Below are 16,368 nucleotides of genomic sequence, written 5' to 3'. Positions count from 1 at the left end.
CACAGACTAGTTTCTCATGAATAAATACTCCAGAAAAGGGTAAAATGTTCACCAGCATTTATATGTATGTAAATGTATGCATATGTATGTATTATATGTTTATGTATGGATGCACATGTTTCTTAGGAACCACATGGGACTCTGTTCAAAAACAAGATTTGTATGATTTTTATTTTATTTTAAAACTGAGATATTATACCTTGGTCTACAAAAAAATATTAACAGAAGTAATAATATACTTTCTGGAGAGGTTATTTCCTTGAAGTGTAAAAGAAGTCAATCTGTCAGTGAGGCATGAATTTGAAGGGATAGAATAACAATTTTCTTTACTCAATGGAATTGACTCAGAATCTGGCTCTGTTCCCTCCGAAGACATATACACCTTTTGAAGGAAAGCCAGTCAGGATGAGAAGGAGGATGTCATTGCTCTCTCTCCAGGTCCAGTAAGAAGTTAGCACATTCCTTCATGAAGTAACTGAACTTTTCCTTCACTTTTCCTAAGAGAAGATACAGTTAAGAAAATTCATTAACACATGAGGAAATTTTATATAATATTAGAGCTGAAAGATATAAAGACTGCGAGGTAGAACCTCATTTTTCAGATGAGGAAACTGAGTTTCAGAAAGAAGTGTGCTTGCCACAGGCAGTTTCCGACAGAGGCAGGAACAGAATTTCCCTTATCTAGTGATACTTTCACTCTATCTACTGCTTCCAATGCTTCCACAGTCCAGATGATCACTAGTGCATTAAAATAACAAAAGGAAATTGAGGTGGCCTGTCCCTTAGTATTCCTGATCAACCAAACCTGTGATGAAGTTGGATCCTGCATTAATGAATATTTCTACCACATTTCTCTTTCAATACCCCTGAACAAAGCTATTGGGTCATCAGGAAAGTCATGATGCATTTTTGCATAGAAAAACATGTCATGATTTTATCGATGACTTAATAGTTTCTAGGCCAATGGCCCAGGATGTGTCTATGTTAGAGAATTTTCCCTTTTGTGAAATAAATTTTCGTGATAGGTATTGGAATATTTAGACATGTCTTTCAGGGCTCAGGGCCCAACTTGATATCCTGACTTGTCAAGATAATCACAAATGAAAAACACAAACTCTAAGACATGTCAAAATTCAGTGGCCTAAAAGATAGTTAACAATGATCAAAATAAACTTGGTTTACTGTGGTAAGTAAACCTCCTGGGAATTGAAAATAAAGGACCTCTAGCCATAGTTTGGCTAAGAATCAAACTCCATTAAGGTTGTTAAAAACCTTTCAAGTCATGTAGGGTAGTAGTTCTTGATTCCTTCTTGGTGTAGGGTTCAGAAACCATTCCTCAAACAAGATATTGTGTGGAACGCGACTATTTAAAATAGTTAAAAGTTATTGGGGATGGATATTCCACTCACCAACTCCCTGCCCTAAATGGCCCCCTTAACCATTTGGTAACTTGTTCCAGGGACAGGAGTTTTAGAACTCACAGTTTTAGATTCCCTGAATTGAAAGACAGGAATTAGAAGTTTGTGGTAGATGAGACCAGTCCAAACTGGCAAGGTAGGTGACCCTAGCTGGGTCTGACCTTGCAGCAGTCTGTTTTCTCTCCCCACCTGCTTTCTGAATGAGATTCAGGGAAGTTTATTAAGAGTTAAGGAGACTCCTGGAAAAATGAGTTTGTAGTGAGCAGACTGACCCCAGACCCCCTTTTTCTCCCATGAAATACTCACAGGTTCTCAATACACAAGTGGCATTCGTTCCCATAGGTGATGTAGTCAGAACCACAAACAGGTAGGTACATGATGGGGCAGGGAATGGCCACCACTGGGTACTTCTTGTAAATGCTGCAGTCCAACTGTGTCAGACACAAGAGAATATCTTGCTTTTCTCCTGGATCCAAGCTAGGGTAACCTGGCCTTTATTGGGCAGGCTATAAAAATTCCATTCTGAAAGTTTTGGCTCAGATATTCTGATGCTGCTGTGGGTATATTTATAAGTACTTACATTATCATTATGGCAAATATGAATACTACTCGCATCTCTTTTGGTTTGACTACTACACTTAGTTCACAATTGCTGAGCATTTCTACGCCAGGCACTTAACTGAAATCTTACATTAATTTTCTTCTTTTACTCTTAAGAACAACTGAATAAGGTTGGCTCTACTATTACTTCTATTTATAAGTGGGGAAATTAAAGCTTAGAAAGTTGGGATTGAATCCAGAGCTGGTCTGTCTCTCACAAGTTGTTCCTTCCATGAAAACTTCACCCACTTCTCAGCTGGAAGTCAGCTCTCTTTTTAACTTTAAAACTTAATCTTTTTAAAAAGAATCTAGTTCTTTATAGGTAAGTCATTTTTTTTCTTTTGTAGAACAGAGCTCATTTATGCATCTCTGGTTTATTCCTCCTCTGGTCTCTCTAAACTTACTGAATTGATCTTACTTACATATTTCGTAAGTATTTATTGACTAAAGAATCAGTAGAAATTGAAATGAAAATATTATCCAACATACTCACCATTTTTGAAGTTAGACTGGCAGCTTCTGAAATAGAATACAAATAGAATTATTAAAAATAACACAAAGCCTCAAAAATATCATTAACTAGGGTAAGTTTTGCCTGTACTTGAAGACTCTGGATTTCCCATGGCAAGGAGTTTCAGTACATTCCTCATCTTTACACAAAATCCCAACTATTTGCTGAGGAAGTTGAACGGCCAATAGGTTAGGTCAGCCCTTGGTTCAGGTATGAGAATATCCAAATTCCATCTCTTCATTGGCCAGGGGACATTTTCTTGAGCACATAGTGTCTCCAATAATGGTTCAAATCAGGCAGAAATAAGTATTTCAATCCTAAGAACCTGAAGCACTATCTTTGATCATCTTTCCACCCTAATTAATATAAAAGAATATACTGAAAGCGACTTTAAGATGTTACAAACTTTCTTTTAACTAAGTAACTTTTCATTGTATATTGCTAAAGTCTGATTGTTGATTCAGTCCTTTGGAGAATTGTGCTTTATTTTGATCCTCCTCGATTGATCTGGGCAACATTCAGATTTTTCTGACTCTTTGCACTGAGAAATAGGACCTAATAATGCCAACAACTTCCAGTATCCTTATGAAATGGAAAATTTGTAAAGAAATAATATCATATCTTTTTTGTTCCGTGGATGCAAATAAGCATTTTGGAAAAGGAAGATTTAGATCCAAATTCCTCAAACTCCAGCTGGAACTTAAGATTTTCCTTTCCCAGACCTAAGCTATTTCTCTTACAAGCCAGTACCCTCAAAATCCACACAGACATTTCTCTCAGAGAAGTTATTTGGGAAAACAAGCTTAATGACTCTATGGGGACTGTCCACCTTAGCTCACCTGTTCTGCAGCAGAAGTAGGTCAATGCACAGAGCAGAAGGAGACCCCCGATGCCCTTCATCATGGAGATGGTGTAATGCCAAGCTGCTCAGAGGTTGTCACCACAGCTGTATGGCCATTGCCTAGGGACGTTTATATGGCAAGTCTTCATTTCTCCACCTTTCCTGTGAGGTCATCCAGAGTCAGTTCTGGCTCCAAGAGAATCTCAAAGCATGATGTCACACCTTGGGTGGTGTTGCAGTTCTTGTCCTTTAATTGCTACTTCCTATCTGACCAACAAATTGATTATTTGAGGAAAGAATTATTTTAATAATAATAACAGCCCATCTCATGGGGGAGACTTAGAATTCTAAACTGAGCATAGTAAAAGAGTTTAAGTCTAGGTTGCTTGACTTTATTTTGAAATAAATAGGAATTTTACAGTTCCTAAAGGAAATGATCAGTTTTATTTATTTACTAAAATGGGAAATATTAAACCCAGATTAGACAGATTTTATGTGTGTTTACAGTTTGGTTTCTGGGGAAATGGTATTTTCTTTCTGAGACAATGAACCTATTAAGTAAGCTGGGATTTAATAGAAGGAACAACAATCTTAGCATTTATGGAGCTTGGGGAAGCATTCACTTTTGACATTTTTTACTTGTGTGATCTTGGATTAGTCATTTATATGCTGTGAGCCTATATCAATCAAGAAGGCTTAGTTATGCTGTGGTAACGTATAACCCTAAGATTTCTGTGAATTAAGACAAAGCAAGTTAGTATATTTCTTCCTCAAATTAAATACATGGCTAAGGATACTGTGTGTCCTTCACTCTGGATGCCCAAGGGACAAAGTAGTAATTATTTGGAATATTGTTGTCAAAGTGTATGTTAATAGGATGCATTTTTGAGATTTCCCTTTTTAGTAATTAAATATTCTAGCCCAGAAGTGATAACACTGTGACTATCACGTGGCCATCACGTGTCCTCACCCAACCTTAGAGGTTATGAAGAGATAAAATTGATCTCACCTTGTCCCCTGAAGTTGGTAAATGGCAAAGAGACCACCCCTAAGCCTATCCAGTGGAGCTATTGTTCACCACAACATAGTTTGCATAATTGGACTAATTTATAGAAAAGTCTGTTCTAAAACATGGTGCATTTAATTACGTCATGGTGATGGATACTTTAGCTACCTCATCTTCATAATAGAAATCATATTTATCTTAGGAGGTGGCAAGACTTGGAAGAGGGTTAAGTGTCCCAGAAGGTCCTAATAGATTATGCAAGGGACAAGCAGTTGAGTATTTAGAGGTCAAGGCTTAAGCAACATATGTACTTAGTAGGTGTGGGGAATATGAACAATTGTTTACGGAGGCTGTGGCTAGCAGGCAAAGTGCCAGATTAATTTCTCAGGGGTGGGGTTGAGATAATGTTCTTCAGGGTGAATCTGAAGACAAAGGAGGTAAAGATGGTTGATGATAAAGGTCTCTGGACTCAAAAAGCTGAGGAAAAGTGAGGTCAGGGGGTCAGGTATGAGGTTGTTTGGGGTTTTAGCAGCTGTGATACAGAGGAAATTTTCAAGATGGAAACTGAGTCGCAAATTATGGCAGTGCTTTTAAGATGAGAGATGAAATCTTTGAAGAAAAAAACAGTTCACTATTTCAGGGTGAGAGCAGTTTTTCCATCCTTCCTTACATTCCTGCAAGTGATGAAGTGGGGAAGGGTGGATCTTGAGGCCTTAGAAGAGAGGGTCTCTATGATTATGGTTCCATCTTGGGGAAGGTAGGATAAGATTAATGCGGAAAAACATAAAAATGAAATAAGATCAAAGTTTGAGAATATTGGGGATTTCTCTCCTAGCAGACTTGGGGTGCTATAAGGCACTTCAGAAAACCCTTTAGAGAGTTAGAGAAGGTTAGGGAATTAAACTGCAGCAGGGCCTGAATGAAGAGTTCCTGGATCAGTGCAGTAGGAGGCTAATAGGGAAACCAGTACCATGGTAGGGCAGTAAACCGGGTATAGAATAGTAACTACAGGAACGAAATGTTATAATAATAAAATTGATAAATTAAGCAATTACTATATCTTAGAACCATGCTACACTTGCTATATGCATTATCTCATTTAAAATGTAAAACATTCTTATTAAATTATACAGTTATTCTCCTCGTTATTTAGCTGAGGCAATAGGGACTTGGATTTTTTTTTTTCTTTTTTCTTTTTTCTTTTTTTTTTGAGAGGTTTTTGCTATAGGGCGCATGCACTCGCCAGAAAGACAGAAAGCAACCACACACCACAATCCCTTCTTCTCCATTCACCTCTTGGGATTTTGGGCACACACATACACACACACACCTGGTGTGAGTTTAAGCTACCAGGTCTGGGATTCAAACCGATGCCGACGACATGGGAGTCCAGCGACATAGCCATTATATCAACTGCTGGTCCCAGCAATAGGGACATAGAGAAGTGTCTTGCTTAAGGTAAAGAGCCAATGCTTTGTAATCACTCTGGAATGTTGCTTTAAATCTAAATCTAACAAGCAAATGTGAAGGCATGGACATGAAATAATAGGAGTAAGCCTGGCAGAGTCAGAGCAGTCAGGAAGGACAGGTGAAGTTTTAAATGAGCAGCAGAGGGAGCTGAGCCGGGGGGGAAAATACATGGCATTCCGGGATGTGAAGATCATCTGTCACTAGGCTACATCTTTTGTACTGAATTCTATGTGAGATTGGATTGAAAAAATCTTTCATCTATTTTTCTTCTTTCTTTTTTTTTTTTTAAAGGTTTTTGCCATAGGGCATGTACACTAACCAGAAAAAGACAGTGAGAGAGAAGTGAAAAATCGTCCTCCCAGAGGGATGACATCACAATCCTTCTTCTCAATTCTCTTCTTGTGACTGAGTGTCCATCTTTTCTTTTATTGTTCTTTTTAAAGAATTATATTTAACTTTCAAATTAAAATAAATAATTAAATTAAATTAAATTATTCTTTAAAAAATTTAAAAAACTAGGGAACCAGCAGGTGGTGTGGTGGTTAAGGGGTGGTTAAGGGGTGTTGGACTCCCACATGACTGACTGCAATTTGAGTTCTGGACCTGGTGGCTTGCTTCCTCACTTTCTCTTTCTCTCTCACTCTGTCTCTCACTGGTCAAATTTTTAAAAAAGACAAATTCACAATAATTCATCACTAACAATAATTATATTCATTATTAATAATGAATATTATTGATAATCCTTTTAAAAGAATTATTTTATTTAACTTTATTTATTTATTTATATTTTTAAATTTGACCAGAGAGAGACAGAGAGGAAAAGTGAGAAGGAAAGCCACCAAGTTTGGGACTTGAACTGTGATTGGCTATGTGGGAGTCCAGCACCTTTATGCCATCTGCCAGCCCCCCATTTTTTCTTTTGTTAAAAAAATAATTAATTCAATTTAATAAATAAATAAATTTTTAGGTTTTTGCCATAGAGTGTATGCACTTGCCAGAGAGAGACAGAGAGGAAAAGTGAGAAATCACTCCCGGAGGTGCAGATGGCTGTGTTGCAATCCCTTCTCTATTTTCCTCTCAGAATTTTGGGCACACACGCACATATACCTGGTGTGAGTTTCAAACCACTGGGTCTGAGACTTGAACCACGGTCTGCAATGTGATAGTGTAGCACCTTAACCACCACGCCACCTGCTAGCTCCTAATTTATTTTATTTTATAATTTCTTATCTACATTAGGTTGTATATCTTTATGATATACAATATGTTTTTTCAGAGCATGCATGCAGTGTGGGATAATCAAGTCAAGACTGTTATCATATACATTGTTTTCAATAAAGAATCATATTTTATGATGTGTACTTTTAATTTTCATATTACTAGTTTTTTTCCGTGTGTGTGTGTGTGTGTGTGTGTGTATGTATGTTTATGGTCTATTTTTCTTTTTTTGAAATTGCCTTTCTCTACATTTTCTCTTTTTATTATTTTCTATTACAAGTTTTCATTCCAGTAATTTCAGTCAGAGATTATGTCTAGAAGTTTATGGTCTTTACCATCCATTCAACATTGATTTATTATATTAAACTACTATTTTATGCTTTGCTTGTTATCCTATGACACTTTTATTTATTTTCATCACAGCATTCATTACTGGCATACTGACTTCTTGATATTGCTTATTCATTTATTTGTACATTATTTATCTCTTACTACTATAATGCAGGTTCCATAAGAACAGGATCTTGCCTGTCTTTTTCTCATTAATAGTTAGTTGCCATAGGTTGCATGTACTCACTGGAGAGGGACAATGAGAGACAGAGAAAGGCAAAGTGAGAAATCTCCTCCCTGAAGGATGGCCATACTGCAATCCCTTCTCCTCCATTCTGCTCTTGGGATTTTGGGTATGTGTGCACAGCTGCCTGGTGTGATTCTTCAAGCCACCAGGTCTAGGACTCACACCATAGTCAGTCATGTGAGAGTTCAGCACCTTAACCTGCTGGCCCTTGCCTGTCTTTTTTAACTTGCTTATCCTGGCATCTATAATAGTACATTGCATGGAGGAGGAACTACTCAATAAATAATTGTTAAATGAATCATTAGCCAAATGGTAGAGTGACACAGAATTCATCAAGCATTTGGAAGAAATCATTTGCTTTCATCAGTTAAATTTAAACATAATAAGAAAATGTTATCTCACAGAAACCCAAAATAATCTAATCATTGTTGATTGGATTTAACTTCAGTACAAAGAGGAAAGTATGAAATGTTTAACAATTCTCTCCCACTTTTTTCCCCCTTATGATTAAGATCGTCTTTAAGTTGAAATCACTCTATTTTCTGAGTGTGCAGAGGCCTCTTGCAGAGTTCTTTTTATCAGAAAAGGTTACAGGATAAACATACCTCTCACAACTGAGAGAGAAACTCTGCCTTCTCCTTTTTAGCTGCTACCACCATTGCATCGATATGAGGGATACACCAATCCTAGAAGTGCCCACGCATAATCTATAGAAAGAAGATATAGTGACTAATAAAAACACTTTATTAAGATGGATACTGCCTAAATGAAAAAAGCCAGACTACATAACTGGCCCAGGATAGAAAGAAATAAGAAAAACAAGACTTAAATTATTGAAATAACTTGAGATTATGTTTTTCCCAAAGAAGAAAAATCTGAGTGTGCAATGAGTAGATGACAAAAATATATTTCTTTTGCTGCTAGTTGGGAGAGAGTAAACCCTTCCTATTTTGTCATAAAGGGCCCTGATGGTTGAAAGCATCATAAATATAGGTTTGGATCCAAGGTAAGTAGGGTTTCCTAACAATCAAATCTTGATAGCACTGTTCATGCTGTATCATGAAGTAAGTTTCCACTTTATGGGACATCCTGGTGGATGCTGGCCCATGAGGAACATTATAGAAGAAGTCAGAGATTGTTTAAATGGTTACCAAGTCCCCAGCCAACACTAAAAGTCTGTGATGGTATCCAGGTTAGAGGCTCAATCAATGCATCTTGGATTTAACTGACTTTGCCTAATTCATGTTCAATATAGTGGCACTCTGCCCTTGACCAAATTCTACTTAGGCTCCTCTGAGCCTCTTCTCAATGAGGCCTCAGTATTGTCCTGTAACAACCTCAGATTCAGCACAAATGATTTTGTCTAGCCCCTCCCTAACACAATAAAATATTTGCACAAATCCTAATATAGTTTCTAGTAGCTCAATGTTGCACCCCTAGGAGGATCACAGGTCCCCTTAAATGTCTGCCTGAGAAAACTCAACACTGTTAAGACTACTTAGTGTTCATCCCAGACAAAACCTGGTGATAACACAGATAGATTGCTAAGCCTCCTTTTAAAGCAGTTACTTTAGAAAGCTTGCAACTATATATCTTTTCTTTGCCCTTTGAGATGTAAGTTCTGAAATGTTGCCTTAAGAACCTGAGAACTGTCTCCCTGAAAGGCAAACCTTTTGGGAACTAACTCTTGATCTTTCTCCTGGCAGCCACAGGAGGATAGGGATCTAACTTCAGTGGGCACCTTGCTTAAACTTAGGTACAATAGTTACTTCTTATTATAAAGATACAGGAAGTTCATTTCTCTTCTGGATAAGGACCAGTGAACAAACTCAGATGGTCTGATTGCACACTCTACCTCCTCTCCCTTCCTGCTTTTTGTAAATGTTCACTTCTCAGTCTTCACCATTCTCTCCATTCTGACCTTCTCCCATCAAAATGTCCAGTCACCTATGCACCCTTCGAGGCTGAGTTCAGTTCTCCTGGGCTTTTTTTCCCTATACCAATAGCATTACTACTATAAATTATCATTATCACTTGAATACTATCCAGTTTTGTTTATCTTTGACAACTGTTCCTAAGTCGATTTTTAGAGAAATACAAAATAAATTTTTGATGCGGTTGAAAGTGTTAGATGTGCTTATGGTCGAAGTTCAAACAGTGGGTCAAAATCAGGAGTTATTAGCCTTGATGAAAGGCTGAATGTATGGAGGATTGTTAGACAAGTCAGAAGGTTCAGAAAAAGCTTACTCAGATGTAGTAATACACTCTGCAATGGTTACGAACGATTTTTAAAAGTTTGCCAGAGAGTACATGTGCTTACCATTCTAGACAGAGAGAGAAGCACCTACCCCCATCCCCCATGGTGAATGGTCACAATTCTCTCTTCTCCATTTCTCCCTTCTTTCAGAATTTTGGGTACGCATGCATATATGCCCAGTGAATTTTTCAAGCTATTACTTATGTCCAGGACTTGAAGTGCATATTGGCCATGTGGGATCCAGCTGCCTTAACCACCACACCACAAGCTGGTCCTGCATTCACTTTCATCTGCTTTTCCATCTCCTCCACCTTCTCAAAAAGCATTGTAAACTTTTGTAAAATATAATTTTTTTGGTCAATGTTTTTGTACAAGTAATATTGTATTAGGATACATCAATGGTAGTAAAATTATAGGTCAAAATTTTATGTATAAATACACATTTTCAGAAATCTTATATGTAGACCGAAGCTCCTTAATGAGAATTGAGATGTAGTCAAAAGTATCTACAAACTCCCTTAAATTTTATACACCTTTTGAAGTATATATGAGCACATGTACAATTTTCTGTCCCTATGTTAGAATCTCAAAGGAACTTCTCTTTAATCCCAAAATATACCTAAACTTTAAGATGCCAAAAAGAAGGTTGTGTGTAGTTCTTTTCTTTAGAATAGAGCCCTGTACATAATAAGTGTTAGTAAATGGGAAGCAGAACAGTTCTGCAAAATATGGTATTTGGGGCTAATTTTTGTCTTCCAATAAAACAATGGTACTAGGGCCAGTTGGTGGCATGGTGGCTAAGGACCCTGGACTCCAACATGGCCAACCATAATTCAAGTCCCAAACCTGGTGGCTTGCTTTCTCACTTTCTCTCTCTCTCTCTCTCTCTGCACTCTCACTCTGTCCCTCTCTGGCCAAATTAAAATAAGTAAGTAAATAAAGTTAAACAAAAATAATTCTTAAAAAAAGGACAATGATACCTGGAATCTTCTTAAGTGTGTTTGTTTTGCTCTTGTAAGAGCTTATCACTTTTTCTGACCTTAAGTTTTCTTGTCAGTTGTTCCTTCCCTGTCACCAGTCTGGAGTCTGAAATAAAAATAGGAAAAAGTAAATAGGTGTCTAAAATGTCTTATATTTTTAATTCAGAGCACATAGCATTAAAATAGCTATAAGATGTCCTCCACAGAAGAGGACAAAGTAAGGCTCACCCTGCCCCTGCCCTGTATCTCTTCAAAGGGACTGATTTTAATCTCTCTTTTCACACAAATACACACATATGTTAATTTCCCTTATAATTTTTCTTTACTATTGTTTATCCATTAATCTCACATGGGTAGGTAGATGTTCCCTAATAGTTTTATAAATGTATACATTTATATTAAGTGTTTTATCTTTGATAGCAAAGATTATAAAGAGAATTATCAAAGAAAAATTACTAAAATCTAACTGTAGTTGGGTCAACAGGTGGATGTAGTGGTTGGGCACTAGACTCGTACATGGCCAACTGTGGACCAAGTCCCAGACCTGATGACTTGCTTTCATCACTTTCCCTCTCTCTCCCTCTCTGTCTCTCTCTGGTGAATGCATGTGTCCAATGACAAACTAAAAAAATAATAATAATAAATAAAATTAAATAATTATTTTTAAAAACTAACCTTTTTTTTTTTTTTTTTTGGCTTTTGCCATAGGGCATGTGAGCTCTCTGGAGAGAGACAGTCAGAGGGAAAATGAGAAATTGTCCCCCCAGGAGGCATGGCCACACCACAATCTCTTCTTCTCCATTTTCCTCCTGGGATTTTGGGCATGCTTGCTTACATGCCTGGCATGATTTTTAAGCCACTGAGTCTAGAACTTGAACCATGGTTGGCCATGTGGGAGCCCAGAGTCATAACTACTATGCCACTTGCTGGCCTGATAGAGGTGTCTTTTTAAATTAAAAAGCAAGAGGTGTCTTTTTAAATTAAAAAGCAAGTTCTCATAAACTCCAGTTCCAGTTTTATCTAAGAGATAAACAACAAAGAGCAAAATAAAAATATCCTAAAAGATGTAGAATCATGAGAAATAAATGAGGTTATTTTGGAAATTAAAAATAAAAGCCCAAAACAAAAATAAAAAAATGAAAGAAGGAAGAGCCAATGACATAAATACTAAATTAACCCAAATCTACTTGGTAGCTTTAGAGAATTTGGGATTGTGCAGTAAAAATTTGGCCCTTGCCCAGGTGTAATAGTGTGTGCTGTTTAATGTTGTGCTGTGCAGGCTGGGACCACATGGGAGGCCTGGGTTTGATTCCCAGTTCAACCTAAAGGTTAGGCACAGTGGCATGCGCCCTTAGTCCCAGTGACTTGGGGAGGGAAAGATCATCAACTCAAGGCTGGCCTGGGCAACATAGTGGGTCGCTGCCTTAAAAAGGGCTGGGCATGGTGGCACACTCCTATCGTCTCAGCTGGGAGACTAGCACAGAAGAATTGTGACATGGAAAGTCCCCTGTCTTATTAAAATCAAAATGAAACAAACAAAATAGAATTTGGCTTTGCCCTCCAAATGGTCTGACCTTTGCCTTTGACTTCTGGGAGGCAATTTATGTCACACCTGATAGGACTGTTTGTTTAGAGCATGATCTTGCTACACCAGACCTCAGGGTTGGACTGGCCATACCTGATAGTTTAGGGAAGGGCTGGCTACACCAGAAAGATAACCATGTGATTTAGGGTGGGAGCTCCAGTTGACCTAGAGACTGAGTTCAACAATGTAGACAATATATTAATCAGTAATGCTTATAAAATGAAGTCCTAATAAAAACTCTAAAGACCAAGGCTTAGGGAAATTTTCTGGTTGCCATTAATTCATGTGTATTGTCACATATTAATGCCACAGAAAAAGTACCATGTCCTGACTCCATAAGCTTTACCCTAAACCTGCCCTGACTGTCTTCTTTTGACTGATTTAATCTGTTTCTTTGTCCTGTACTAAAGTGTAACCATAAGTATTATAGCTTTCATTGAGTTCTATGTGTCTTTCTAGCAAATTACTGAATATGAGGATGGTTATAGGAACCTCTAAACTTGCAGCTAGAGTCAGAAATGAGAGTGGTCTTGAGAAGGACTCTGCCCTCGATATTTGAACTTTGGACAACTCCAGGTAGAGATTATTACTACAAGATTACATATTTTCTTATCTTCTGTGAGTTTAATTTTCTTTTCTTTATTGATTTGTTTAGGTTTTTGTCATAGGGCATGTGTGCTTGCAGGAGTTGACAGAGAGAGAGAGAGAAAGTGAGAAATCACTCCCCCCATGCATGTTAGGCAGTCTCCCTGAGCTGGTTGCTAAGTTATAGACAATCACACTAGCTTCACTTCAGTTGATCAGAAACCCCACCTTTTAGGCTAGTCTTGCAGTCTGTCATCCAGCTGTAACCAATCCAGTGATTTCTCTACCTCACTCCCTCATGTTTGTTTTTGTATGTCACTCTCCTTTTCTTGCTCACATCATTTTCCCTTTCTTGCTCACACCACTCTGCCTTTCTTGCACACACCACTTTCTCTTTTCACAAACTTACATACCCTGTGACTATGTGACTGTATGGAGTTGTTTGGAAACCATTTTCTGAGAAATTGCCCAATTCCAATTGTTCACCCTTTGTTCAAACAAACTGTTAAATTTTAGTCTAAAATTTTGTTTTATCACTCTGTAACCAGAAAAAGTACTTTGCTTTCTGTGAGAAATGTGCTCACCTGTCAAATGCCAAAGAATGGACGTAGAAACATTAGGAATAGAGAAGCAAAACATTAATGGTGGTCTTGTAAGATTGGGTGTCTGATGGGCAGGCAGACACGAACTGGATACAACAAGCAGTTGTCCCTAGTGCACAAGTCTCTCCCCCAGTTCCTCAATGACTGAATACTATGGGGTGTACAATCTTCTTAGATGTCACCTAAGTTTTGTTATTCCCTGATTAGGCATTTGTTGTCCTCTTCCCTCTCATTTGGTAGAAAGGTGTAGACTCAAGACAAGCATGAGAAAAGACCTACCAAATGTCCTGAGGAGGAAGAAGAACCAGGAAATAGAAAGGAACAAAGGACTGGTTATCAGTCACCATCTTGGGAAGTCATTTCTCAATGGTGATGGTTTCTGGGTTTCATTTGTTCAGGGACTTTTTGGGAATGTGTACTTTCTGAGGTTTTCACATCTGTAAGCTGGTTAGGCAGCTTTAAGCTATAATTTTTTCTTAAGCATTAGTCATTTAATTTTACTAATTATCATTATTCTTCAATTTGACCAGAGAGAGACAGAGAGAAAAGGAGAGAGAGAGAGGGGAGAGAAAGCTGCTAGGTCTAGGACTTGAACCCTGGTCGGCCATGTGGGAGTCCAATGCCTTAACCACCACTCCACCTGCCAACTCTTTGTTAAGCCATTCTTGAAAATGAATTACTTAGTCTATTTTCTTACAGTTTCCAATACAGGTAGACTTTGGGACAGGATCTTTGTAAAATAAAAAATCCTAGATATAGGGATTCATTTTCTACTAGATCCTTCTTTTATTTTATTTTATTTTTTTCTTTTCTTTCTATTCTTTTCTCTTTCCTTTCCTTTCCTTCTTTCTTCTCCTCTCCTCTCCTCTCCTCCCCTCCCCTCCCCTACTCTCTTCTCCCCTCTTCTTTTCTTCTTCTTTTCTCTTCTCTTCTCTTCTCTTCTCTTCCCTTCCCTTTCCCTCTCCTCCCCTCCCCTCCCCTCCCCTCCCCTCTCCTCTCCTCTGATCTCCTCCTCTCTTCTCTTCTTCTTTTCTTCTCTTCTCTTTCTCTTCTCTTCTCCTCTTCTCTCCTTCCCATCCCCTCACAAATCCCAAAAGGAGAGCAGAAGGGAGGAAAAAAGATTTTGGTATAACCATTCTCTATGGGGAGTTCTCTTTCTCTCTTTTTCTCCCCCTCTCTCTTGTGTGTGTGCACACCTTCTGGCAAAGAGAAACAAACAAAAAACCCAAACCAATCTTACTTCCTGACAAATGGAAGAGCAGTAGTGGTTTTCATCAGGGTATTCAATGTACATAATGCCAAAGTGGGTGAGTTATTTTTCTGCATAGACAATACAATAAGGTGAACTAAAAACATTCTGGAGCTACAATGGGCAAATACACTGATAGTGAATGTGACTCAAAATCAGGCAGTCAATGGCAAAACTAAGGACAGAATTCCGGCCTCCTTACTTCTGACAATGTTCTTTCTTTCTTCCAGTGGGAAGTGCTCATTAGTGTAATGCTCCTCATCACTGCCTGGTATTTTATGTCTATGACCACAGGAGGTAGAACTTACCTCTTTGGGATTTTTAAAAATAGGTGGGCCTAGCTAACTCCATGATCCCTTCCTTTGGAGTCTGCCCTTTATAGGGAGGATAGTTTCTTTTATTGTTCCATGTCTTTAGTAAGATCAGGAAGGCAGAGTATGTCCCTGCAGGTAAGCTGGCACCTTAGGTTAAGTGTAATTCAGAGAAGTGTTAGTAAGCCCACTTGATGAGCAGACCTCGTACCTCCAATATGGATGCTGACAATCAGTGCACAGAAATGAATCCCAATTAGCTTTTTTGTTATTATTTTTATTTGTAAGGAAGGTAATATTGGGTCTCACTTACTTCAGTTCCTTTGTTTCCTATTTTGTTCCATAGTTGGGTACAGCATAAGAGCCTGTTATTTAATTTGCATCCTCAAATTCCAAAAAAAAAAAATAATTTTAAGAATTAAGTAGTAAAAAAAAGCAGGTATATATACTTGGTTACCCATTAATCACATTTTCCATATTTATCAAATTTGATGGAAGAACCAAATTCCCTGAAGTGAAAAGAAAAAAACAAGGAGTTTAGTATAAGGAGGGTGGATAGTGCTTTTGAATGTACATTCCCTTGTCTTCTAAATGAAGTCCTGAAAAGGGAGCTGCTTTTACAATTCCCCTTTATATCCAATTTTTTTTTCATTCCTGTCTGTCACCACTACAGTTTGTACATTCCTTTTCTGTCTCGATCATTCAAAAAGTGTTCTATAAAGTTTTTCATTCTCTAGCCCATTCCCACCTTGATACGTGTTCATTCAGCAGGGCAATACCAGAATTTTCTACCAAGAATAAAAGATAACAACAAGAATACCACAGAATGTAGAAAGTATCTTACATGGAAGAACTAAAAAGGATATTTTCAAGTCTTTTGTTTAATTAACATCTTGCTGAGAAATTAGTGGTAACTATATTTGGAAGAAATGATAGTGTAATTTAGTAATTCTTCATAAACCGATAATTCATAAATTCCCATTCATTTTTCTTAAAGACAGTAGTAGCTAGGACTTGCCCTGAACATTAGTATGCACTTCTTTTTTTGGACTAGCTTGTCTCCTTCAGTAATCAGTAATAATCTTTCTGGAATGGGAACAAGGTGCTGAAAGCTTGTAAGAATTCTTCTCAAAGAAAGATTTTCAGTGAAGATTGGGT

General features: G+C 37.7%; 2 protein-coding genes across 3 annotated transcripts in view; both read right to left on the bottom strand.

Moving 5' to 3' along the window:
- Window positions 1-256: 256 nt before the first annotated feature.
- On the bottom strand, window positions 257-15,603 carry LOC102494875 (serine protease inhibitor Kazal-type 7). Of its 2 annotated transcripts, XM_006148063.3 has the most exons (7): window positions 15,524-15,603; window positions 10,879-10,984; window positions 8,247-8,348; window positions 3,369-3,532; window positions 2,512-2,537; window positions 1,725-1,849; window positions 257-497 (listed from the first exon to the last, which is right to left on the bottom strand). In XM_006148063.3, exons 4-7 carry the CDS (start codon window positions 3,430-3,432, stop codon window positions 452-454), a joined length of 261 nt encoding a protein of 86 aa, XP_006148125.1. In that variant the 5' UTR covers window positions 3,433-3,532; window positions 8,247-8,348; window positions 10,879-10,984; window positions 15,524-15,603; the 3' UTR covers window positions 257-451. The 2 variants fall into 2 exon arrangements, with proteins under 2 accessions (XP_006148125.1, XP_027627463.1); XM_027771662.1 differs by lacking the exons at window positions 10,879-10,984; window positions 15,524-15,603 and having other exon boundaries at window positions 8,247-8,353.
- Window positions 15,516-16,368, bottom strand: part of SPINK13 (serine peptidase inhibitor Kazal type 13) — an 11,988-nt gene continuing 11,135 nt past the window's right edge. Inside the window, exon 5 of the mRNA XM_006148064.3 lies at window positions 15,516-15,719. Coding sequence (XP_006148126.1) covers window positions 15,671-15,719 — 49 coding nt within the window. The 3' untranslated portion in view covers window positions 15,516-15,670. The remainder of the gene's footprint in view (window positions 15,720-16,368) is intronic.

Source organism: Tupaia chinensis, unplaced genomic scaffold, assembly GCF_000334495.1.
Source record: "Tupaia chinensis unplaced genomic scaffold, TupChi_1.0 Scaffold000228_1, whole genome shotgun sequence".
Classification (NCBI taxonomy): Eukaryota; Metazoa; Chordata; class Mammalia; order Scandentia; family Tupaiidae; genus Tupaia; species Tupaia belangeri.
The sequence above is the reverse complement of the archived record's forward strand: the minus strand, read 5'-3'. Positions and strand labels throughout refer to the sequence as shown.